This window comes from Panthera leo, chromosome D4 (genome assembly GCF_018350215.1).
Source record: "Panthera leo isolate Ple1 chromosome D4, P.leo_Ple1_pat1.1, whole genome shotgun sequence".
Taxonomy (NCBI): Eukaryota; Metazoa; Chordata; class Mammalia; order Carnivora; family Felidae; genus Panthera; species Panthera leo.
Window position 1 is genome coordinate 59,612,924 of NC_056691.1, and position 25,842 is coordinate 59,638,765.

The 25,842-nt window shown below is 47.6% G+C and overlaps 1 protein-coding gene across 3 annotated transcripts in view; it reads left to right on the top strand.

Annotated features, from left to right (window-relative positions):
- Nucleotides 1-23,954, top strand: part of ALDH1B1 (aldehyde dehydrogenase 1 family member B1) — a 240,518-nt gene extending 216,564 nt beyond the window's left edge. Inside the window, exons 1-2 of one of the 3 annotated variants that reach the window (XM_042913349.1) lie at nucleotides 19,362-19,460; nucleotides 21,667-23,954. In XM_042913349.1, coding sequence (XP_042769283.1) covers nucleotides 21,677-23,236 — 1,560 coding nt within the window. In that variant the 5' untranslated portion in view covers nucleotides 19,362-19,460; nucleotides 21,667-21,676 and the 3' untranslated portion in view covers nucleotides 23,237-23,954. Of the gene's footprint in view, nucleotides 1-19,361; nucleotides 19,461-19,633; nucleotides 19,857-21,666 lie in introns of those variants that run through there. The other 2 variants (XM_042913351.1, XM_042913350.1) reach the window with 2 other exon arrangements.
- Nucleotides 23,955-25,842: the final 1,888 nt, after the last annotated feature.

The following is a 25,842-nucleotide window of genomic DNA, read 5'->3' on the forward strand; positions in this document are numbered from 1 at the left end:
TAAATAGAATCCTACTGTATATGGCTTCTGAGTGCATCTTCTCTCACTAACTGTAATGCATTTGAGATTTATCCATGTTGTGTGTATCCATAGTTCATTTCTTTAATTGCCAAGCAGAATTCTATCATATGAATGTACGATAAACACAGTGTGTTTACCCATTCACCAGTTGAAAGACATTTAGGTTATTTCCCAATGTGGTGATTATGAATTATTCTTTGTATGTTCTGCTGAATTTGCTTTGATAACATTTTGTTGAAGCTGTTTGCATTTATATTCATAAGGTATCGGACTATGGTTTTTTCTTTTTCTTCTTTCTTTTTTTTTTTTTTTTTGCAGCAGGGGAGGGGGATATCTTTTGTCTGCTTTTGGTAACAGGGAGATGTTGGCCTTATAAAATTATTGGGAAGTGTTTCCTCCTCTTCTAGTTTCTGTAAGAATTTGTGTAGAATTGGTATTCTTCCTTCCTTAAATAAGTTGGTATTTGAGTTCACCAGCGAAGCCATCTGAGTCTGGAGTTTCCTTTGTTGGAAGGTTTTCAATTATGAATTCAATTTGTTTAACAGATACAGTGCCATTCTTGTTCCCTATTTCTTCCTGAGCGAAGCTTTGGTAGTTGTGTCTTCCAAGGGATTTGTCCATTTCATTTTGAGTTATGAAATGTATTGTTATAAAGCTAGGGATAAGTCCGTGCTGAAATAACCAAACACACAAGTGAATGACTCACCTAAAAAGCCCATAGCCAACAAAGAACAGAAATTCTGGGATAGGAAATAATCTGAAATTCATGAAGAACTTCATGCTTTTTTTAACCGAGTGAGTTTATTGAAAAGTACAATTATGTACAAAGATGTAAAGCAAAGTCTTATCAAAAAATTGGAAACCACGTAAGTGTCAAAGAAAATTAATGTGGTATATTCACTTGATAAAATGTATATTATATATATCATTTAAACACTGTAAAAATGTTCATAGCAAAGTCTAGAAAACATCGGACCAAAATGGTAATAGTTATTTGTCAAGGTTTTGATTCTCTGGAGTTTTTTTCCATTCTTTTTTATTTCTTCCAAATTTGCTATGTAATATTTTTTTAGGGGGACAAAAAACTTAAGGAAAAAACCTGGCATTTCCTCCCACCTCTCGCGGGGCATAACTAGAGTTCCTATCAAACACAGGACCTGACACTTAGTAACCCCTTCATAACTGCAAGGACCAATCAAGTAAAGGACCAATATCTCAGATTTGAAGGCACCTCTCTCCTGAGGCCTTGGCTGTCGCCAGCGCTGCTGCTTTGGCTGTTGCTGCCATCACTGCCATCGATCTGAGCTCACGTCCCAGCCCTGGCTGCCCCCTTGGGGTCCCACAGCACCCAAAACTGCCCCCGGGTGTATTGTGTATGCACACCCAGTGTCCAGGCTGTCTGCTGTGCACCACCCACAGTCCCCGTGGGGCCGAGCCCTGCCACCAGCATATCTCCTCTGCTCACTTCGTGCTCCACTGTCTCATCAGACTTCACTTACCAAACTCAAGTTCAAAGGTAAAGTTATTCAGCATTTCAAGATGATGAAAGCAGAAAATAAAACCTAAGAGTCCTGGGGCGCCTGGGTGGCTCAGGCGGTTGGTTGACCATCTGACTTCAGCTCAGGTCATGACATCATGATTTGTGAATTCGAGCCCCACGTTGGTTTCTGTGCTGACAGTTCAGAGCCTGGAGCCTGCTTCAGATTCTGTCTCCCTCTCTCTGTGCCCCTCCCCTGCTTATACTCTGTCTCTGTCTCTGTCTCTCAAAAATAAACATTAAAAAAACACACACAAAAAAAACCAAGAGTCCTGTACAATTGTGCAGACCACCTATCTGTCAAACCAGTCTGGTAAACACATGGTGGCCTGGACAGCAGAAGCCTAGCATGGAGGGTGTCCCTGAGCAGTCGGGGTGCTGACAGGGCAGACCTGTAGTTGATATTTCTAGAATACACACACCTGAATATCCACAGCCACTCCATAACTATAGCTATGTAGTTACATAGGTTCTGGAAGGTAACAGGAAACAAAACACCATGAGAACAGAGAACATTTCTTGGTTTCTTTACAGCTACATCCCCAGAGCCTAGCCTAGTGGCTGCCACTTAATAAGTAAACAATAAATGTTTATTAAATATAGTTATAGAGATTCCTATCCTTACTCTTTCTCATTAGCTCCGTAACTCCTATACACCCTTTCAGCAACTCTTCAAAATGCCCACTCCTCCAGGAAGTCTTCTGCAACCCTTCCAGAGTTAGTGATTCCTCCTGTGCTTTTAGTATATCTTGTGCAGCCCTCGATGTTAGCACCAAGCTGAAGCATGAGGTTATAAGGCAGCACCTTACCTAAATCCTCATAGTTTGGTTTAGTTTCCTTAGGAATTTCGTTAACTATCAAAAATCTTAACCCCATCAACCAGGACAAAACAAATTATTCTATGCCATTTTCTAAGAAGGAAACTATTTTGTCTCTTAATCATCCTTTCCTCCTTTTTTTTTTTTTTGCCAAATGCTTTTATTTTAGTCTTAAAATGTTTCTACTTCCTTTTTTTAAAATAAACTTTTTATTTAGGAATAAATTTAGTTCCACGGAAAAAATAAATTGTGTAAACGGTACAGAGAGTTCATAAATATCCCTCGTCTAGTTTTCCCCATTGCGAACATCTCAGGTTACCAAGGTACAAGTGTCAAAACAAGGAAATTTGGCATTGGTACAGTACTAGGAAGTAAACTCCAGACTTTATTTGGATTTCACCGGTTTTCCCATGAATGTCCTCTTTCTGCAACATGACCCAACACGGGGCACCATGTTACACTTAGCTGTCATGCCTCCTATGGTCCCCGCTGGGCTATGACAGTTCCTCTGTCTTTCTTTGTTTTTCATGAGCCTGACAGTCTCAGGAAGTTCTGGTTCAATATCCTAGATAGTGTCCTCTACTCTGGGCTTGGCTCGTGTTACTCTCATGCTTAGACTGAGGTTATAGATTTATGGAAAGGATACCACAGAGGTGAAATGTTCTTCTCGTCACGTCATACTCGGTGACACCTGACATCATTCGTGAGGTTGTCCTTCATCACTCAGTTGAGGTGCTGTCTGCCAGGTGTCTCTGCTGGAAAGTTACTATTTTTTCCTTTCCATGTTCTCTTCTTTGGAAGCAAAGCTAGGATCTAGAATCCTATTTTATGGATCCCAGAATCTATCACCGTATTATAATTGTTCTTTAAAAAAAGTTGATGAACTATGATCATTTGAAAATACATTTAACATCCAGCTTTAAAAGGAAATTTACCTGTCAGACCCAATGATCTGAGAATTACTATAAACATACTATGCTGCGTTCCTCAGCTTACAAAACAACCCTGCTTATGAACAGAGAGAAGGAGAGTATTATGGCACTACTTAGTACTGCTTGTCATCACCACGACTCATGTCTCCAACCCTGACTGCATCTGGTTCCTCTGACAAATGACACAGTTGTTCCTGCTCTGTTCCAGATGTTGTTCTGGGGCTTGGACCCTGGCATTGCTCTGTTCCAATCCCTTTCTTCTACAGTAGGAGAAACTGAAGACCAGAGAGGGAGAGGGCTTGCCTGAAGTCACACAGTTCTTGAGTAAGAGAACCGGGGCCAGAACCTGAGTCTGTCTGGTCCCTGGTGTTCACAGTAATGCTAGTGATAATCTGGGACACCCACCCACACCCACACCCACACCCACACCCACCCACACACACACACACACACACACCCTGCTTCCTCAAATCCCTGTTCAGCCAGGAAAGATTCTCTGCTTTTCTGCATGGTTTTCCATTCCAGTGTCAGAATCTGAGTCTCTATTGCATAATCAAGCCTGGGTCTAGCATGGAGGGCCCAGAGAAGAATGATTACATATCTGCATGTCCCTCAAGAAGCTCCTGGTAGGCAAGGCGACAGTTGACAGTTCTGACAGTTCCATTGAGGGATGATTAATACATGCCCAGGGCAGAGTAGATGTAAATAATTGTTGGATGAATGGATTAGCAGAAACACTTAAATTCACCAGCCCCTTCTACTTGGTTAAGGCCCATTACCCACCTTGATGGTAGCATATTCCGGCCCTTGAGAACACTTATGGGCCTTAACTTTACACCAACCTGTGTGCCTTGTTTGACAGCCCGTCCCCTACATGAACCTACACTCTGACGGCAAGGACCATGTCTGTCTTGCTCACAGTTGGATCCCAGTATTTAGCACAGATTGTAAGCACCTACTGGATATTTGATGAATGAATGAATAAATGAATGAATGAATGAATGAATGAACAAGATCCCAGACACAGAGAAGCCTGGGCTGTCAGATACACACAGATGCAGCTCCGCACATTTCTCACCAGCTGCCAGGCCATCACATCAGATGCAGGTTTTCAAACAGAAGCGAGAAGCTGAATGTTTGAAGCTAAACAAAGCAATGGGCTGAGCCAACTTGCCTTGAAGGAAAGCTGTTTCCGGCTCCACCCCACCTGGCACCTGGGAGCCTGCTTCCAGGCCTGTCCTACAGCCAACCCTCAGCTTCCACCATCTGCACCCAGTCAGTGAATGTGGGACTAGGGGCTTCTGGGAGGGAGGTCACCCACCATCCTCCCATCCTTGATGGCCAGGGCAGACCTGTCTCCCTTCCCCCAGTCTACCCTGCTCAAGGCCAACACAACCAGATCCTGGGGCTACGGGCAGGAGGTTCACATTCAGCTGTGGAAAGAGAGAAAGAAGAAAGGAAATCCCGCACCGGGGCACCCTCTTGGCTCTCTGCTAGGTGCTGGTCACCTCACCTGTGCTTAACTTGCTTGTAGCTTATTCACAAGTCAGAGGCAGAGGTCATGACAGCCTTTTACAGATGTGGAAACTGAGGCTCAGAGAGGTTGCTAACTTGCCAAGGCCACAAAGCCCGCAGTGGCAGAGCTGATTCAGCCTCAGCTCTGTGATCCCAGAGCCTGAAGCCTGGCCTCAGGCTGTGGAAGTTTCCATTCTCCGTATCTTTCTCACCTACCAGAGTGGTTCCCTGTTCTTCTTCAGTCCCCCTGAAACACCACCAGGATAATTCACTCTTACTCATTTGTTTGTTTGTTTGTTTTTGTTTTTAAGGCTGATATAAGTAATAGGCGTGGATATAGTTTTGGAGCTATCAGCCATTCATCCCCTGGTGTAAATTATTCCAATCCCTTTGCTTTCCTTCTGATTCTTTTTTTTTCTCAGTTTTTTTTTTTAGTGTTTATTTATTTTTGAGAGAGAGAAGGGGAGAGAGACAGAGAGGGAGACACAGAGTCTGAAGCAGCCTCCAGGCTCTGAGCTGTCAGCAGAGAGCCCAACGTGGGGCTCAAACTCACGAACCGTGAGATCATGACCTGAGCCGAAGTCAGAGGCCACCCAGGCACCCCATGCTTTCCTTCTGATTCTGACCTTCAGCTGAGGCTCCCTTGCATGGAGCAGGTGGAAATGTTGTTAAGGAAAGAGAGTCAGCGTCATTTCACTATAGTAAGTGTGCAGGTTGAGAAAAACAAGGTCAAGAGTAGGGAAGAGAAATTCCCAGAAGCCAGATTAGGAAAGCAGATAAAGCGAGACCCAGTTCAGGAATGGAAAAGGTGATTCCCAACACTGCAGGAAGTTTTTCTCACCAAAGTTCCCTGGTGAAGGGAAAGGGGAAGGGGAGGTTAGGGAGGAGGGAGCGGGTAGAGGGGAAGATGGAGGTTTTAAGAAAGAGAAGGTGGTTTTGAAAGGGGCCATGGGCCCTCTGGGATATAATGGTCTGTCCTGATAAAGGAGGTCCCAGCCACTTCCCACAGCCTGTGTCAGGGAAGCTCCAGTGATGAACTGTGTGCCTTGTCCCAGCCAATCTCCATTTTTGGATATTAGATCATTCTAAGTCATCTTCTCTTTGCCTTTTTTCATATTAAAACATGAGAACACAGAGATCAATGGCTGAACATTTCCAAAATAGAAAATTCAATTACTGCACACTCCTGGAAAATGGACAAAAGTGCTTCAGGTTACCTTAAAGTTTGCAAAATGCCCCATTGGAGAAACTAAAAGTTACCAGTACTGGAACAGAGACAGAACAGTCGCTGTAGTTGTTATCTATTGCTGCAAAACAGATTGTCCCCAACCTTAGCACTGAGGGGCAGCTTTCTGAGGGGCAGGAATGCAAGAATGGTTTAGCTGGCTGGTTCTGACTCCAGGTCTTTCATGGGGCTGTGAGTAAGCCATGGGCAGCTCCCTGATGACCTGCCTGGTGGGTCCCCTTCCAAGTGCACTTATGGGTTGTTGGCCGCCTGAAAGGAGGCCACAGTTCCTCTGAGGTGGGTGTCTCCAAACTCACATGGCAGCTTGCTTCCTCAGAGTGAGAGATTAGAAAGAAAAAGCCCAAGATGGAGGCCTCAGTCTTTCATGATCTAATCTTGGATGTAACATACCACCGTCAACTTCTATCATACACTATTGGTCACGTAGACCAACCCTCCAAGGGCAGTGTGGGAGGAGTCTGCACAATGCAGGCAGGGTGTGAGTGCCAGAAGACAGGGGTCCTTGGAGGCTATCTTGGATGCTAGCTTTAGCATTTTTTTTTTTCTTAACCGAATTTTCACTTGGACCACACTAATATCCACCAACATGATTCCACTCCAGTTGCCTTCAGCCAGATCACCGATGGCTCCCTTGAACCTGAATGGAAGTATGAATGAGGGTATCTCCCTGTTTCCTGTTTGTAGTAAACTGAGTAACGGTTCCCAGAGAGATTTAGGTCCTAACCCCTGAAACCGATAAGGATTACCTTAGATGGAAAAGGGTCTTTGCCTGAAATTTGCCATTAATAGCCTTTATTTCTCTCCAAAATCTCAAGAGGTTTCTATAGATAAGTGTGCACTCATCTCCAGTGTCTGTTAGAGCTCATATAGTCTGTTAGTGAGAGACCAAAAATGATTCGTTCAACATAGGGCCTCTGGTCACCCCTATTATACACTCTAGAGGGCAACGTTAGCCTAACCCCTGGTCTCTAGGGATGGGGGGCAATCCACCCCTGAAGTTCTTCTGTTAGCAGAAGGGCACTTGCCAACACACCGGGCTTTTCTGAGCCTTCCTTCACAGGAGTAAACTGCTTTCCCTGAGGCAGCACCTTCATTAGGCTTAGCAAGACCCAACTCTGGAGCTTGTGTATGTTTTCTCTCAAGGTCCCAGATAATATGAGATCTTGCCACAGTTGTTTATGAGAGACTTTGATGGGCCCCCTTTCTGCCTTTTTATTGTCAGCAGGATGCTTTGTTTTTTCCTGCTTTTCAACCCACCTCTTTCCCTTATAATAGATTCTTTCCATTTCACTTAAGTAAAGCCACTAGAGTGGCTACTGTAGCAATGGGCTGATTTTTTAAAATATAATTTATTGTCAAATTGGCTTCCATACAACACCCAGTGCTCATCCCAACAAGTGCCCTCCTCAATGCCCATCACCCACTTTCCCCTTTCCCTCACCCCCCATAAACCCTCAGTTTGTTCTCTGTATTTAAGAGTCTCTTACGGTTTGCCTCCCTCCCTCTCTGTTTGTAACTTTTTTCCCCTTTCCCTCCCCATGGTCTTCTGTTAAGTTTCTCAAGATCCACATATGAGTGAAAACATATGGCTTCTGTCTTTCTTTGACTGACTTATTTCACTTAGCATAATACCCTCCGGTTCCATCCATGTTGCTGCAGATGGCCAGATTTCATTCTTTCTCAAGCAATGGGCTGATTAACCATGGGGGGAGGACAGATACTAAAGTCCCACACCATGCCCCTGGGGCTGACTGAAAGATTGACAAGGGTCTTTGCAGATGTGATGAAGTTAAAGATCCTAAAATGGGGAGACTTTTTGGATTATCCACTTACACCCCAAATGCAATCACAAGGGTCCTTATTGAAGAGACGCAGATACCATGCTACTGGCTTTGGCTTTGGAGATCGAGGAAGGGGCCATGAGATAAGGAATGCAAGAAACACAGTTTCAGAAACTGAAAATGGCAAGGAAGTAGATTCTCCCTTAGAGGGAGAACAGAGGGAGTTGTGCCGGCCCTGACACACTGAAACTGACTTTGGACTTCTGACTTCCAGATCTGTAAGAGAATAAGCATGCATGAGTTCAAACCATATGTTTGTAGTCATTTGTACTGGGGCAATAGCAAACAAATACACTGTGTCACGTCCATGTGGTACAATCAGGAAAATGCAGAGCAGGAAATAAACACCTCTGGTTCCAGAGCTGCAAGTGCTAGAGGTTTCCGGCTCACACATGCCTTTGTTAAGGGGAGAAGGAACTTCACACCTAAGCCCTACCTAGTTCCTTTGGGAGGGTAACAAAAGACACTGATTTCCAGCATGTTCAAGTGAGGCCTGGTGAATTAGACATGCTGGGTTGAATCCACCATTCATTAGCTGGATGACCTTGAGCAGGTTATACAACTCCAACTTCTCGGCCCTGACTACACATTAGAATCACCCGGAATGCTTCAAATCATATCCATGGCCAGGTCCCATCCCTGAAGACTCTGGTGATTCAGGTGGTCTGGGGGAGGGGGCTTGGGCATCAGTGTTTTTATTAAGCTCCCTGGTGGTTCTGATGTGCAGCCAGGCTGATCAGCACGTCTCTAAATCTGTTCCTCCTTGGAGATAGAAATCAGAGTTTGGTCACCTATCTATCACATGGGTGTGATAAAGCTTGAGCGAGGTAATCCATGTAAAGTGCTCAGCACAGAGTAAGCCCTCAAGGACTATTAATGAGTATTATACTGCAATCCAGGCAGAGAAGTCATCTTTCAGTGCCCCCTACTCTATCCACTTTTAAAATGTTCAGGGTAAATAGGAAGGTTCAGTAGATCACTAACATGGTGACATTTTCAGGTACACTTAAATCAAGTATTTAAAACTCCAGGGAGACACAAGACAGGGTCTAATCAGACATCTCTCCAGCTTCATGGGATTCCTGTGCCTCTCAAAGCAGAGGGTAAGCACCTGGTTCAGTGTCACCTAGGTGAGTGTCTTGCTCCAGCATACCTTAAGGTTGCAAGAAATTACCCATTTACACATATTCAGGAAGGGAAGAGCCTGACCAACAGACCAGGATTTTTTAAATCCTTCAAGTTTTAAGACCAGGAGTTTGGTTCACTATGGACTCGAGGGCTCCCTGAAGGGGTGACCTTGAGTTTTCAAAAACAATTGTTTTTCCTCTTCTGTGCTCCTCAGTGCTCTTCAGATGGAGGCAGAAACAGTTTCCTAGCCCAAGAGAGCTTTGGAATGGAACTCAAGGCAACAAGCCCTGGGAGCTGGAATCAAGGCCACGAGCAGGGGCACACCCAGGTTGGGTGGGACCTGAAGTCCATACATCTAGGGCAGGAGGGCGCTCTTAGCCACACCTTGCTGCTCTGTGAAGCAGAGAAATGGTGACACACACTAGAAGAGAATGATTAAACAAATTTGCAAACGTGGCTTGGTGAACAAACAACCCCACTCAGTACAGCCGCTCCTTTGTCCCCAGCAAAAGAGATGGCTTTGGTGGAATACAATCTGAGATTCAGGCCTCATGAACTGGAGGATGATTCTGCCCCCTCATTACCCTTCCTCTTTGGTTTTCTTTTTGTTTGAAAACAAGATTGAATCTTCTCTTCTTTCCTTCTGGGTGTTGAGAGTTGGGAAGCCCTTTAAATAAACACGCCTACTAAAGGCATGGATCTGTCCGCAGCAGGCAGTAATTGTACCTCCAAGGCCACCAATGTAGTGGCTTCAGGGTGTGAGGCAGAGACTTCAGGTCTATTTCACCTGCCAGGGTCTCTCTGCCTGGCCTAGGGCGAGTTGCTGTCCCTGCTCAGAATTCAGTCTCCTGTCCTGTACAATCAGGGTAACGATGCTCTTAGTTCATATTCGTCTCATCACGGTGATAAACCCCTTTGGCTCAAGTCCTAAATGACAGTGCAGGACTCGTTTTCAGTTGAAAAGCGTTAGTACTGCCATATAGGTGCTTGAATATGAAATGATCACCTACCAGTTTGTAAGCAGCCAATGTCTGAGCCCTCAGATGCCCACCTGTGTCTACTCTGGCCTCCTAGCTGTTGCCCAAGGACCCCCAAAACCTTCTCGTGACTCAGCATCCAAAGGAGACATGCCTGGCCCAGCGAGGGGGACACAAGGACCAGGCATAGAAGAATTACAGCAGGCTCTATGTTCACTCGTCAGTGCGACTTTCTGGCATTCAGGGCCTTGAATAGCACGCCTAGGCTCCTCCATTGGCTCAGCACTCTTCAGTCTTGATACTGTCTCTCTGAGGAGCCTCTACCCGCCTTTACACACCAGAGTGGGGTCCAGCTTGTGGACAAACTCAGACTGCTAGGAAGCCATTGCCCAGCGAGGGACCCCTGATCTGTCCATCCACCCTCCTTTCTAGGAGGTCATTTGGTCCAAAAAGTTGGCCCTGGGAGGACAGACCTGGCCAGCTGTCCTCCAGACCCTGTGAAGGACTCTCACCAGACCAGGTGGGGGCCACACTCTCTGGTTCCTGTCCCTGAGTCACTTCATGCCCCTTCTCGTGCGCATTCCTAGACACCTCAGCCCAGAGGCAAAGCTGGGAAAGACAACTGAGCCACAGAGACCCCTAGAGCTGCCTTGGGGGTCCTGGAGGGTGGGGTGTCCAGCAAACAGCTCCTTTTCACATGGATTGACATTGGCCTTCTGTGTGAGATTTCATTTGGGTGTGTGATCTAGCCCAGTCCCCTCACTATATGGACAACGAGGCCCAGAGAGCACACAATGAGGCAGGCAGCCTGGGATCCAGGCCTCTGGCCCCCAGCCACTAAATCTCATGTCCTCTCTCCTCTGTGATTCCATCCTGCCCATCACTGCAGACACATTATTCTGTCCTGGGGAAGGAATGTCCCATGGTCCATAGTCCTTATGAATGGATGTGCTATGGGAAACACCCTTCTTTTTCAAACCCTGGGGCAATTTCATCAACCTGAAGCTGCCACCTTAACCAGGATGCAGCCTATCTGAAAAGGTTGTTTAAAAACCACACTAGATACCAGGTGAATAATAAATAAGACTGTGACATGTGTGGGTTCTTGTTACGGATGGTAGTCCAAGCCCCTCTCCCCTCCAACCTCCATGGACTCCCTGAAGGATCTGGAGAAGTCCTTTTGCCTCTCTGGGCTTCAGTCTCCCCATCTGTGCAATGGCAACATTAGGGCAGAAGCTCTAAGAACACCCCTTGCTCCCTGCTCTGTCCCTGATTCTGTAAAGCCAGGGGCCGGATCAGCCATCATGGGAATCCTCTCAGGTGGGGAGCTTCTCCTCCCAGATGACCCACCGAGGCAGTCATGGCAGGATCTTTGGAACCAGAGAGGGGAGGTTCAACCCAGGTCAGTCACCTCCAGTAGCTTGCCTAGTGCTTAAGAGGGCAGCATTCAGAGTCAAGCTTTGCAATTCAGGTGCACCGATTCAGGGTCCTTATCTGTCAACCGAAGCTGATAACATTTGTCTTCACAGAGTTAGGAGGGTCTGTGGCAGAGCCTCAGTTATTCTCCAGTGTCTGTCTTCCCACAGAATCACAGAAATGGAATCTCCCCCAAATGACCACCCAATATAAAGACTACATTTCCCAGCCTACCTGGTTGTACCATGTGACTACGTTCTGGCCAATGGGACGCAAGAGGAACGGTTTGGGGTAGCTTTGGGGACCCTGCTTCAAAAGCAGCGGACACACATGATTTGCCTTTTTGTCCACATCCCTCCCTCCATCATGCCACCTGAAATATGGATGTGGAAGCTGCTGTTTTGAACCACAAAGAATGCTTGCTGCTAAGGATGACCAAATGGTGAATTGGAAGGGATGTGTGTCCTTGAGGATCATTTGTCACCTCCCTGCACTGCTCACCTCCAGGCTTATTTTACTTATTTAGAGAAATCAACTCCCATTTTGTGTAAGCTGCTGGTATTAGAGTCTCTGTTTCTCAGAGTTAAACCTAATCCTTACTCACTGCCATGGGATCTGATGAAATTGAATGGTTCTCATCTAACCAAGTCACCCTCCTGCTTTAAGGCCCTTCTGTGGCTGCTCAGGATGACATTGAAACTCCTTAGCATGGCACTTAAGGCACTTCATGATATGTCCCCCTTACCACTCCAGCCTTGGCTCTCTCACTGTACCCCGCTTTACCCATCACAGCCCAGGCGCCAGACAGCAGAAGCTACTCATAGCTCCCCATGCCACCCAGGCACCTCTCATTTCTGGTCTTTTGCACATGCAACTCTGTTCTCCAGAAATGCCATCTCTCCCCTGGCCCTTTTCAGCTTTCAGTATTCAGATCAGGTATTATTTCCTCCAGGAAGACTCCCAGGTCCTTCACAGGATTTATGGTGTTCCATTTCATTTCTTTTTGCTGTGTTGGCACCATGGAACTTCCTCATACTGTGTGAGAGAAACACACCAGTGTCCATGTCTGTCTGCCTCCCCAGAGGCAGGGATAGTGCCTGGTTCATCTGTGCACGCCAGGGCCTCTGCAACAGGGTCATCCATAATAGGAGCTGGGTGAAGGGAAGAAAGATGGAAGGCAGATGCTTATTAGTGTGGAAATAGTCTTAGAAGCAGGAAGAACTGATGACTGGAGACAGAAGTGAAAGGCAAGGTCATCCTGAGCAGAGGCTCATCCCTGCTCCCCTGCTGTAGTCAGATATTCCTGGATCTAAGCGGCCCTCGTGCATTCATCGGCAAATCCGCACCAGGTGTCAAACGGTGGGGCAGTATCTCAGGCTTTCTCAGTCAGCACATGTGTAAAGATACACTTGGCTTCTGCCAAGACTTTGTACTTCAGTCATTGCCTCATCACTGCCCATAACCAGTAACGATAACAGAACAGGAAAGGCAACTAACAGTTGCACAAATAACGTGTGCGGGGCCAAAGTTTGTGGTCCAAGGATTCTGCTAACAATGAACGTTATTTAACAGCCTTATCATTACTTTCTGGGGGCCTGGCCATTTCATGTATCTCAAGATTCCTCCTTCAACAACAGGGAAAACTGAGGCCAAGAGAAAGAAGTTGCTCAAGGTCACACAGAGGCTGGAGCAGAGACTGGGGCCCAAGCTCTGACACCCAGACCCATGCCCTTTGTACCACTCATGCCCCATCCTGTGATTGCTGTCCCATAATTGTGCATTGAGATAAAGATATGGACCCACTGAGCCCAATTATGAGGGTCACAAAGGGACAGATATATTACAGAGCCTTTGAACCAAGAGAACACCTTCTGTTGACTTGGTAACATAATCTTTTGGTACTTTTTTTTACTTTTTATTATGAACCAGTTTAAGTCTACACAGAAATAGAGTATAATGACCCCCCTATGTCCACTAGCAGCTAGCTTAAGGAGTTATCAACACCTGCTGTTTGGGGTAACATAACTTGGAATTATCTCTCCCCCTAGGAAACTGGAGGAGGCACACACTACAACCAGAATCATCTTCTCAAACTGCAAACTGGATCGTGTCTACTCGCCTCCTTCTTCCTCCAAACTCTAATAGAATTCTCTGCCCTAGAAATGAAGACAAAGCCAAGCTCCACTCCACCATGGACACCCTATCTCTGCACTTTATTTTAAGTTTATTTATTTATTTTGAGAGAGAGAAAGGGAGAGCAGGGGAGGGGCAGAGAGAGAGAGAGAGAGAGAGAGAGAGAGAGAGAATCCCAAGCAGGCTCCACGCTGTCAGCTCAGAGCCTGATGCAGGTCTCAAACCTATGAACCATGAAATCATGATCTGAGTTGAAATCAAGAGTCAGACACTTAACCGACTGAGCCACGCAGGTGCCCCAAAGCCACTTTTATTTTGGGTTTTCTCTTACATCAGGAGTTCACAAATGTAACTTCATATTGGAATCAGTAGAGGAGCTTAAAAACAAAACAGACCAAAGCAACAATGTAAATCAGACAACCCGGTACCACACCAAGGGATTCTGACTGGGAATCAGAAGTGTTGCTCAGGCATCGGTGTTGTAAAAAGCTGTCCGTGATGCTACCACGCAGCCACAGGTTGAGAACCACTTGTTTAATGATACGTGTCTGAACTAGTTCTAACTGACATGGGGCTCAGCTCAGAAGTCATCTCCTGAGAAGTCCCAGGCAGGGGGATCTCAGGGCTCCCTCTTCTGCTTTCACAGAGCTAGGTGCTACTCTCTGCTGGAGGCAGGTGGTAGTGTATTGCATTAGTGTTGTTGAGTCAGGCTCCTCCCACTGTCCTCTGAGCTCCTCCAGGGTGGGACCACGTTAGATTTATCCACAGTGCCTGGCCCAGAGGTTAGAGTTCTTACCTGGGCCTCCAGAACCCTGTGGGGTCTGGCCCCTGCCCACACCTCCAGCCTCTTCCAGAGCTATTTACTCCTTCCCTCCTCCCGCTTGTCTTCTCCCAGTTCCTTAAGTGCACTTGACCCCTCCCATCTCAAGGCCTGTGCATAAGCCTGTCCCTTTCACCTGCCTCTTCATTTAGTCTGCCCCTGCTTGTCCTTCAGATCTCACCTTCCACCCTCTATTTGAAGCCCGGTCTTGGCACTAGCAGCATTGGTATCACCAGGCAACTTGTTAGAAATGCAAAATATAAGGCATTTATAGTTAACAGGATTAGCAAGGTCCCCAGAATACGGAGAATGCATTGATGGGCGGTTCTGACTCCAAAACATGATTGGGGTGGAGGCAGGAGAGGGTCCCTTTTTGGAACAAAGGAATGCTGGGTGAACGAAAGAAACAATGTCCCTTGCTCGTAATTATGGCATCTGCATAGTGGAAGATGTTGACCACCAGGCCTGCTCGTGCTCGGGTCAGAGGCCATGAACTCAAATGCCTACAAGGGCTGTAAATGAGTGAGTCAACATATTCGTTTCCCTCACAAACCTCGTGTCTTCAAACAACAGAAACTTACTATCTTACAGTTCTGGGAGCTCAGAAGTCAGAAATGGGTGTCACTGGGCTAAAATTGAGGTGTCGGCAGAGCTGTGTTCCTTCTGGAGACACTGGGGGAAAATTGTTCCCTTGCCTTTTCCAGCTACTTGCGTTCTTTGGCTTATGGCTGCCTGACTCCTTCCTCTGCCTCTGTCATCACATCTCCTGTGGTGTTGTTGACATTCCCATACCCCACTGATAAGGACCCTTGTGATGACATTGCACCCACCCATCTCATCCAGGATAATCTCTCTCCCTCAAGACCCTTAACTGCAGGTGCCATGAGCTGCCCCGTGCTTCGCTTCCCTGTCAGTGTTATTTGTGTGCTTGTGTGAGAGCCGGGATTTAGCGCGAACTCAGGCCACGCATCTCCTGTGTGTCCTTGGGCAAGTCCCTTTCCCTTTCTGTGTCTCAGTTTGCTCAACTATAAACTGAGGTGCAGAGGGAGGAAAAGAAGAAGTCAGGCAGGTGGAAGGGAAACAGAGTTTATGGTCAATACTCAGGGCATGTTTGGTTTGACAACATTGAGACTTCGGTCACGTTCACACAGAGTAAACTTCACTTCAGTGTAGAGATTTACTCAGGGGAAAAGGTGGGGGGGAAGGGTATATTTTGGTTTGCTTTTTTTTAAATTTTTTTAACGTTTTTGTTTATTTTTGAGACAGAGAGAGACAGAGCATGAATGGGGGAGGGTCAGAGAGAGGGAGACACAGAATCCGAAACAGCCTCCAGGCTCTGAGCTGTCAGCACAGAGCCTGACGCGGGGCTCGAACTCACGGACCACGAGATCACGACCTGAGCCGAAGTCAGCCACTTAACCGACTGAGCCACCCAGGCGCCCCTATTTTGGTTTGCTTTTACATGCATTTTTATTTTTAAATTTTCATTCCCTGCAACTCCCTCACTGTCTTGACCCAGTCTTCCATCTCCGGTTCAAATGAAGAGAATGGAGGCACCTGTTATGCTCGGTGCAGAATAAATGCCCAGTGCAGCTTGCATGTCCTTTTGTTTGGAATCTATCTGATCTGTTCACTGTCTCAGAGCCAGGAATCTTCTCTAGTAACTTCCTAGACATATAAGGCTCCAAAACACCAAAGGATAGAAATAGCTTCTCTTCCCCCACCAGGCCAGTGTAAACACATCCCTGAGTGGCATTCCTTGCTGACAATGACCTGGCTGTGGCTTGTGTTATCTCACTATTTCTCCTTCAATCCTTTTAGTACAAACACTCACAGTGGCTCCAGGCCCAACATCCGTTATAGAGGCCTAGATCTTTTTTGCCAATTAAAAAGCTGAATCCAGGGGCGCCTGGATGGCGCAGTTGGTTAAGCGTCCGACTTCAGCCAGGTCACGATCTCGCGGTCCGTGAGTTCGAGCCCCGCGTCAGGCTCTGGGCAGATGGCTCAGAGCCTGGAGCCTGTTTCCGATTCTGTGTCTCCCTCTCTCTCTGCCCCTCCCCCGTTCATGCTCTGTCTCTCTCTGTCCCAAAAATAAATAAAAAAAAAAAAGTTGAAAAAAAAAAAAAAAAATTAAAAAGCTGAATCCAAAACATTCTTGAACAATAGTCAACTCTCTGCAAAAATAATTTATGCACTTTACCCTGGGCCATGACACATTTATCCTTTTCTCCAAACTGTAAATGTCAGACATTGTGGAAGGTTTTTATTTTTTAATTTTTTGGCTGCATTTACAAATAACTTGCAACAGGACTACTTTTGTGAGTTCTGGTGAAAGCCACAGCTTATGAAATGTCAAGGGGGGGGGGCGAGCTGAATGGAATCTAGATACAAACAAAGCATTCACTGGATTAGTCCCTTTCTGAAAACCATCCATGGTGGAGTCGTAGAATCCCCAAAGACCACTTAGATCGGTGCTTCCCAGATAGAGTTGCATATCAGGAGCATATGGAGAACTTAAAAAAAAAAAAATTCCTAGGTCTCAGTCAACATCTAATAATTTAGAATCTCTGAAGGTAAGATCCAGGAGATTGTGGTGTTTTGTTTTGTTTTGTTTTTGACACTTTTCAGGCAATTCTGATGCACAGCTAAGTTTGGAAGCCACTTGTCTTATTTAGTCCTTATTTGGTACTCCTCTCCACAGGATTTTGCCAAATGGTTGTCTATCCCTCCTTGTACTTCTCCAGTGATGGGGCGGGGGGTGCTCACTGGCTTTCAAAGCAGACCCTCCTATCCCTCCTTAGCCAGCACTGATTTGTGAGGAAGTACTTCCTCTGCCCCCTGTAACTTCCCCTCACTGATCTGGCTCTGCCTTCTAGGACCCTGCAGATGTCTGCTTGTGTCCTTTGGAAATTTGGAGGGCAAAAACTTGTCCTGTGAGTTCCAAGGGGTGGATACCCCAGTTTTTTAGCTGTTCCTCACAGGACACAGACTTCAACCTGTCTCTGTGGGGCCACTTCCTATCTGCCAGCTGGCCTCTGGCCACAGCTTTCCAAACTGTCATGAAAACTGATACTCCCTTTGTTATGGACTCACTACCTCTACCAATGAGGCTGTTAACTGACCAAATAATCATTGAATCAGCCCATCATGGAGTGCCAAGCACCCAAGACGTGCTAGGTTGGCCATGTGCTGTGGGAGAGCAGAAGGGGCTTAGGCAGGGGCTCCACACTTCCGGGAGAACCAAAGCAGGACATGAACAGAGCTGTGGCAAGACACAAGATTCACTGCTTTAGTGAAGAACTACATTTTGCAGCAAGGGCTGTAAACATCCTAAGGATGACATGGTAACAGAAGATTCCATAGAGATGTAGCTTAAGAAAAAATTATATGAATCAGTCAGGGTCGAAGAGGAAAATGTGAGCACTAAATATGTGCAGAGGTAGGGATTTAATATGGAGAATCAGGTGCTGATAGAATTGTTGGAAGGGCTGGAGGGAGAAGCAGGGAGAACTAGTCCTTCAGGACAGATTCCCAGAACAAAGAAAGACATGGCTCACCAGTCTCTTTACTGTCTGAGGCCACCTCGGGTGCTATTAGGTCCAGACACACCCCTGCAGCCATGATTCAAAGAGCAGGTAGTAGGAGTCTAGAAGCCACAGCCACAGCCCCCACCCCATACCCAGGAGGAACACCAATGCAGAATCTTCACAACCTGCCTTCACAATCTCCTGCCTCCAAAGGGGCAGGAAAATAACCTCCACCTTCCACAGCTGGCAGGGGTACTGCTATTTGGAAGCAGCCAGTTCACTCCAGAACTCTAGCTGCAAACAAGGCTACAAGAGCTTGTAGCTTCCCACTCTCTCCAACCAGAAGGAAGGCACAGTGGAGGTGGAGCGACTCAGAGATGTGTGCTTAGCACGCTTTAAGACAACAACAAAATGGACACAATCTAAGTGTCCATCAGCAGTCTACCCTACCATGGAATTAGGTGCCCACTTTGGACAGGGTGATGTTGCTTTTTAATTAATGTGACATGGAAAAGGTTCATAATAAATCACTAAGTGAAAAAAAAAAAGAAAAGAAAGAAAAAGAAAAAAGCAGGCAGCAAAATAGAGGTCACCATAAGATTTCCTTTTTATTAAGTGGATTTTTGAAAAATACGGAGGAAAAAATATGGACAAGATAAATGGCAACTTTTGGTTGAAAGGATTGAAGTTATTTTTTTTTCCTAGAGATCAAAACTAGAACTTCATAATGATGTAAGCTCAATACATAAGTCAAAATAATCATAAATATATATGTACCTAATATATGAAGCAGAGACTGATGGAATTAAAAGAAATAGATCCACAATCGTCACAGATTTTAACATGTTTCTCAGAAATTGATAGAAAAACTGCATTGAAGGTATTTTTAAAAATTCTTTCATCCTTTTCTGCGTTTTCCAAGCTTTTCTACGTTGTGCCTATATTCTTTTTGTCCTAGGGCAAAAAACAAACAAACAAAAAAAGATGCATTTTTAAAATGCACCCAAATAAAATCTTAAAGGTACAGGGAAGAAGAGCGGCGAAGGTGGAAGACAAGGGAGGCACAGAAGAGGTTAAGCAGAGGCTCGAGGATGAGGACCTAACTAGGTGCACCTTGCGGGAGAATATGCAAAATGTAATCGGAGTGATCACTGTGATTTGGGAAAGGCCTACCCCATTCTGGGTCTTTGTTTCCGCTTTTAAAGGAGCCTTTAGGACCGCAGTATTGAGCCGCTAAGCGACGAGGGCGTTCTTGCTTGCCGCGAGACTCGGGGGTGGGGAAGGCGGTGACTGGGTTACCCGGGAAGTGGGGAGCGCTGCCCTCCCCTATCCCCGGCCTTTCCAGCCCCGACCCGCCCCCGCCTAGAGGGAGGAGCGGCCTTGGCCCCGGGCCGCAGATAGGCGCTCCCTGGGACGCAGGCGGAGCCTCGCGGCTTGGGGTAGAGGCTGAGCCGCTGCGCAGAAGGGGGACCGGCGTTGGGCTGGCGGCGGGAGGCTGGGCTAGACCTGGAAGAGCTTGAAGCTGCACCTGGACCCGGGCCTGCCGCAGGTAATTAGCGCCCTTCTCCCTCGATCCCGAGGGCAGGCTGCAGCTTCCAAGCTTGTGCCTGCACCCGGGGCACGGAGTGATTCCTGTTGGGGCCCGGAGGACTTAGATCCCAGCAAACCTTGCCCGCCTTAGCTAGAAATCATAGCTCACGCCCATCCAGCGCACTCCAGCCTAGAGCCCCTGACCGGAGCCAAGAGGCTGTGACACGCACCCTCCTGCCCGCAGAAGGTGAAGTTGGTGCCACGTGCTGGGTGATCCAGAAGGGCGGCCGGCCCTTGGCACAGTGGGCACTAATACCAGGAACTGTAAGAAATTGACCACAGTCGGAGGAAACACAAAGCTGAGACTATGGGAATCCTGGCTGAGACTCCTACTCTTACTTGCTGTGTGCCCTTGGTGAGTCCCTTAGCCTCTCTGATCCCCAGCCGTCTTCCAGAACGGGGGTCATCATCTGCTCAGATCACCCCGGGGATTGCTGGGAGTCTCAGTGACTTACTGCTAAGAAAATGACCTGCAAACTGTAAAGTGTGCTGTGCTGTGAGCAGTGATCTTACTATATGCAAGTGGAAGCTCTAAGCACAGACCCTATTTATTTAAGCCCCTAGAGGAGGAACAGCCTTGGCTTAGCATGAAAGACTTGCCAGCCTTGGCCTATGACTATCTCTCTCACCTGGTAAGCCCCTCCACTCCCCCACCCCTGGGTTGTTACCCCTCCCCTGGGATCCCTCCCTCCTCAGACCCAGGTCTGTTGGACCCAAAGTTTCTTGTGTCTCAACACAGCACAGAGCTCTGAACAGGTTGGAACCTGAGTGTATCCCTTATAGGTCTGCTGGCTCAACCACCCTCCAAGGGAGGGCCCTGATTTATATGAAGCTGGGGGACCTGGCTGGGGCTTTGCTTTCCAGGATTCCCAGTGGCAGAGGGTGAGCCATACAGGGATGGGGAGTGGGGTGGAGAAGGCAGGTGCAATTCCTTTTGGCTGCTGGGTGGGTCAAGACTCAAGTGAAACAGAGAAGGTGAAGGGATTGATGTCCTGGCTAAAGAGTAACTGTTTCAATGAATCTGTAAGTTTTATACCCCATTTAAATTTCATTGAATAAATTTTATATACTGTCTTAATTTTATAGTTGGTTTAAAAAGTGGTTTTTTTACATTTATTTATTTATTTTGAGAAAGAGAGAGAGAGAGTGAGAGCAAGCAGGAAGAGGGGAGGGGCAGAGAGGGAATCCCAAGCAGGCTCAGTGCTGTCAGTGCAGAGCCCCATGAGGGGCTCACGAACTGTGAGATCATGGCCTGAACCAAAATCAAGAGTCAAGGCTTAACCGACCGAGCCACCCAAGTGCCCCTTTAGTTGTTTTAATAAAGTCTGCCCTGTTTTCAGAGTTGTAGGCAAGAATAAACAGGCCCTTCTTCCCAGCTGCTACCAGACTTGCTGCACTCCTGGGAAATTGAGACCTTTGCCCTGGGTCCGGCTGGGCCAGTGTCTGAGGCCAGCTCTGATATGCTGGGGTGGAGGCTTACCATGCTTTTTATGTGCACAGCTCTGTTCAGTGTAGCCCCGTGAGGCTTTTCACATAAGAGGAAACTGAGGCACAGAGGTAAAGTGAAGCAAGCCCCTGTTTCAGAGGTAACTCTGTCTGTCAGTCCCTTGGTTTCTACCCATTATTAGGTCAAATCATGAACAGTCTTTGTGGAAATTTTGATATATATCACTGAATAACTAGCTGCTCTGTAGCAGGCATTCTTCGAGGTATCAGGGACACAACAAAGCAGGGGAAAAAAATGTCGGCCCTCTCGGAGCTGATGTTTTATTTGGGAGAGGCAGACAATAAACATGTGAGTATGTAAATATACAATTTGGTGTGTCAGATGGGGAGAAATAAGGCACGGGGTAGGGGACAGAGTGCTGGAGGTGAGAAAAGTTGCACTTTTGTGAATTTTACAAAGGGCAGTCAGGGGAGGCCTTGCTGAGCACGTGACATTTGACCCAAGACCCAGAAGAGGTGAGGGAGTGAGCTGGGGGAAAGATGGGACATGAAGGAGATGGGCCAGAGTTCTTTAGGGCCTTTGTACCCCTTACAATCCATGTTTTTAGAAGTGACACCCCTTTATGCTAGCATCTTGGAGCATCTTAGCTGGTGGGCCTTTGGGGGACCACTTTGTCCCCTGTCACCCGTTCACTCTGGTTCCTCCTGTCCCCCTCCAGAGTCGTGAGCATGCTGCGCTTCCTGGTGCCTGTGCCCCGACTGCTCTGCCTCTATGGCAGGACTGCCCCGTACTCTTCGGCAGCTGCCCTCCCCAGCCCCATCCTGAATCCAGACATCCGCTACAACCAGCTGTTCATCAACAATGAGTGGCAAGATGCAGCCAGCAAGAAGACCTTCCCAACAGTGAACCCCACCACAGGAGAGGTCATTGGCCACGTGGCTGAAGGGGACCGGGCTGATGTGGATCGGGCTGTGAAAGCAGCCCGTGAGGCCTTCCGCCTGGGGTCTCCGTGGCGCCGGATGGATGCTTCAGAGCGGGGCCGGCTGCTGAACCGCCTGGCTGACCTTGTGGAGCGGGATCGTGTCTACCTGGCCTCACTGGAGACCTTGGACAACGGGAAGCCTTTCCAGGAGTCTTATGTCTTGGACCTGGATGAGGTCATCAAAGTATACCGGTACTTTGCCGGCTGGGCCGACAAGTGGCACGGCAAGACCATCCCTATGGATGGCGAGCATTTCTGCTTCACCCGGCACGAGCCTGTTGGTGTCTGTGGCCAGATAATCCCATGGAACTTCCCCTTGGTCATGCAGGGCTGGAAGCTCGCCCCAGCGCTTGCCACAGGCAACACTGTGGTCATGAAGGTGGCAGAGCAGACCCCCCTTTCTGCCCTGTACTTGGCCTCCCTCATTAAAGAGGCAGGCTTTCCCCCTGGGGTGGTGAACATCATCACTGGCTATGGCCCGACGGCAGGAGCGGCCATCGCCCAGCACATGGATATTGACAAAGTTGCCTTCACTGGCTCCACTGAGGTGGGCCACCTGATCCAGAAGGCGGCTGGTGATTCCAACCTGAAGAGAGTCACCCTGGAGCTGGGAGGGAAGAGCCCCAGCATCGTGTTGGCCGACGCTGACCTGGGCCATGCTGTGGAGCAGTGCCACGAAGCCCTATTCTTCAACATGGGCCAGTGTTGCTGTGCAGGCTCCCGGACCTTCGTCGAAGAATCCATCTACGATGAGTTTCTCGAGAGAACCGTGGAGAAGGCTAAGCAGAGAAGAGTCGGGAACCCCTTTGAGCTGGACACTCAGCAGGGGCCCCAGGTGGACAAGGAGCAATTCGAACGAATCCTGAGCTATATCCGGCTTGGCCAGAAGGAGGGGGCAAAACTTCTCTGCGGTGGGGAGCGTTTGGGGGAGCGTGGTTTCTTCATCAAGCCCACGGTCTTTGGTGGTGTGCAGGATGACATGAGGATCGCCAGAGAGGAGATCTTTGGGCCTGTGCAGCCCCTGTTTAAATTCAAGAAGATGGAGGAGGTGATCGAGAGGGCCAACAATACCAGATATGGCTTGGCTGCCGCCGTGTTCACTCGGGACCTGGACAAGGCCATGTACTTCACACAGGCACTCCAGGCTGGCACAGTGTGGGTAAACACCTACAACATTGTCACCTGCCACACGCCATTTGGAGGGTTTAAGGAATCTGGCAATGGGAGGGAGCTGGGGGAGGATGGGCTAAAGGCCTACACCGAGGTGAAGACAGTTACCATCAAGATTCCTCAGAAGAACTCATAAGAATGGCCACCACAGAGACCCTCCTCCAGTCCAGGAATTCCATAATCACCTAGACCAGCGGTTGCCAAATCATTTTTTAGCCCCAGCCCCCACTGTATTTGTCCCAAATGAACTCTTTGAGGGAAGCTTACCAAATAAAGCAATTGAAATGAGAGCTGCTCTAGTTAAAGCAGGGTTGGGGACTGGGCTCAAAGTTCTACCCACCTGCCCTTTGGTCCCAGCCCCCTTGGTGGCCCTGAGTTACTTCCATGAAATCTTGGGAGTCTAGAAAATACATTGAAAACCACCTGGACAGTGGCTTTCAGTTCTTCCTTCTGATCCAAGAACTTCCCAGTGGATTAACCTGATGGCTTAGACACAGGATGGGAAGGCGTTAGGAGTTTCGAACTAGGTGGATGCCAAATCTTGGCCCCATTTTTCAGTGACTTAACCTAAAAATTAAGGATGCTTTCCCTTTTTAAATTACCAGTTATCAGGCTGTTTCGCTTGCTTACCCTACATTTTGTTACTGATTTTCCTTCATTTGAGGGAAGGAGTGGGCAAAGAATGCATTTATATAACCATTCCTTTAAAGTAAACAACCCAAGTGTCCATCAGTTAGTGAGTGAGTGGATAAGTGAAATGTTTCCATGGAATATTCCTTGCACTACTCAGCCATAAAAGGAATGAAGTACTGACACATTCTACATGGATGGACCTTGAAAACATTAGGCTGACTGGAAGAAGCCAGACATACAAGGCCACATGTTGTATGATTCCATTTATAGGAGATGTCCAGAATAGGCAAATCCAGAGACCCAAAGTACATCCGTGGTTGCCGGGTATTGGGGGAGGAGAGAAGGGGGAGTAACTGCCAGTGGGTATAGGATTTCTTTTTGGGAAGTTTTGAAGGGTTCTGAAGTTGGATAGTAGAGTTGTACAGCTTTGTGAACATACTAAAAAGTGCTGAGTTGCACAGCGATTCACATAAAAGGGTGAATTTTATGATATGTGAATTAATTTCAATTAAAAATTAAATAAAAAATACTCATAATTCCATTTGCAAATGAACTTTGGGTCAATATTCTGTTACAACTGAAAATTTTAGAGTCGTGGGGATGGAAGGGACCCAGGTGGGCATCCAGTCAACCCCCAGCCAGGTACAAAAGTCCCCTCCCCAATATTTCTAGTTGCATTTTTGTTTTCTCTTGGCTGAGTGACAAAGTGCAACTTGAAGGCCCATAGAGAAAAGCCCTGCCTCCTGCCTAGAGCAAGTTCATTTAGGTTCCCATTTCAGGGCTTCCACATTGTCACCCAGCCTCTACCCAAACACACTGCCCCTCCAGCAAAGCCCAGCATCAGGGCCATTCTGACATACTAGGGGTTTCCAGACTTTCACACCTCAGAGTTCAATGTATTTATTGTTAGTCTTCTGACCTCATTCCTCATCTGAAGGGAGAAATTCCAAGTCAGCCAGACCACGGTACAGAAACAATGCTGATCCTCTCTCTCCTCGTCTTCCATCTTTCTAGACCTCACGAGTCCCCATACTTCCCGGTCCACTCAGTCTTGGAAATGCACAGCGTTGGTTGTCATCTCTAATGTCCTGTTATCTCACCGAGGCATCGAGGTGATTTTGTCACGTGTCTTCGGGAGTGGGCCAGAAACTGCTTCCTGAGGCCCAAACAGACCCCTCTTCTTCCCTTCCTAGGGCCTACTTTCTGCACCATTTGTCTAAGGCTGGGGTGACCCTGACTACCCTTGCAATGCACACCTTTTACCTATTTCTCGTGGAGGCCATTGGTGGGGGGAGGTGGGAGGGAGCGGGTGGCTGGGTGGGTGGGGGTCTCCTAATGTTTTCAGCCTGGTTCCTCATTTGTTCTCTACTTCTAAACCAAGAGGGACTGTCAGAAGGTGTCCCAGTGTGGGTGGGACTGCGAAAAGACAATCTAATAGGTCTCACTTCCGATCCCTGAAATTCTGAGACTGAGGAGTCAGGTCAGATTCCTAGTCAGCCGAGCCACCAAGGCCCCTCTGTCCTCTGTCATTGCTCTGGTTGTGGGAGGTGTGAGCAGGAGCCTGACCTGGACAGCGTTAAGGGCAGGATTTCACTTGGTCCTAGATGTTGCAATTCTGGGCCACCACCCATTCAACAAATTTGCACCAAGCACCTCCTCTGTGGAGCATGATCTCTGCCAGTCGTCTTCACACGCCAGCAAAGCCTCACAATCTCGTAAAGTAGGCAGTGGGCTGACCTCTTTTTAGATGAGGAAGTGGGAACTGAGAGGTTTAGCCTGCAGCTCATTTGGACTCATTTTCTCAGGCATACACTAGGGGCCAGAAAGGGGGCCAGTGTCTAACCATACCTTGAAACCTCAAGAGCCCATAGCAATGCTGTTGAACAAGATCAAACACCCTGCTTCTCTGCTGGATCCACCAAGGCTACCCTTGATCAGATCCCGGATCCCAGATCCCAGGCCTTTTAAAGAAGTATAGTTTGGGTTGACTCTATTCTGGGTGTGAGGCTGACCTCTGGTGGTCACCTTGTTAGTTAATTTGCTTGGATCATTCATTCATTGGGGGGGAAAAAACAGGCTCAGGTGCCAGTTCTAGGCAGGTTGTGGGGA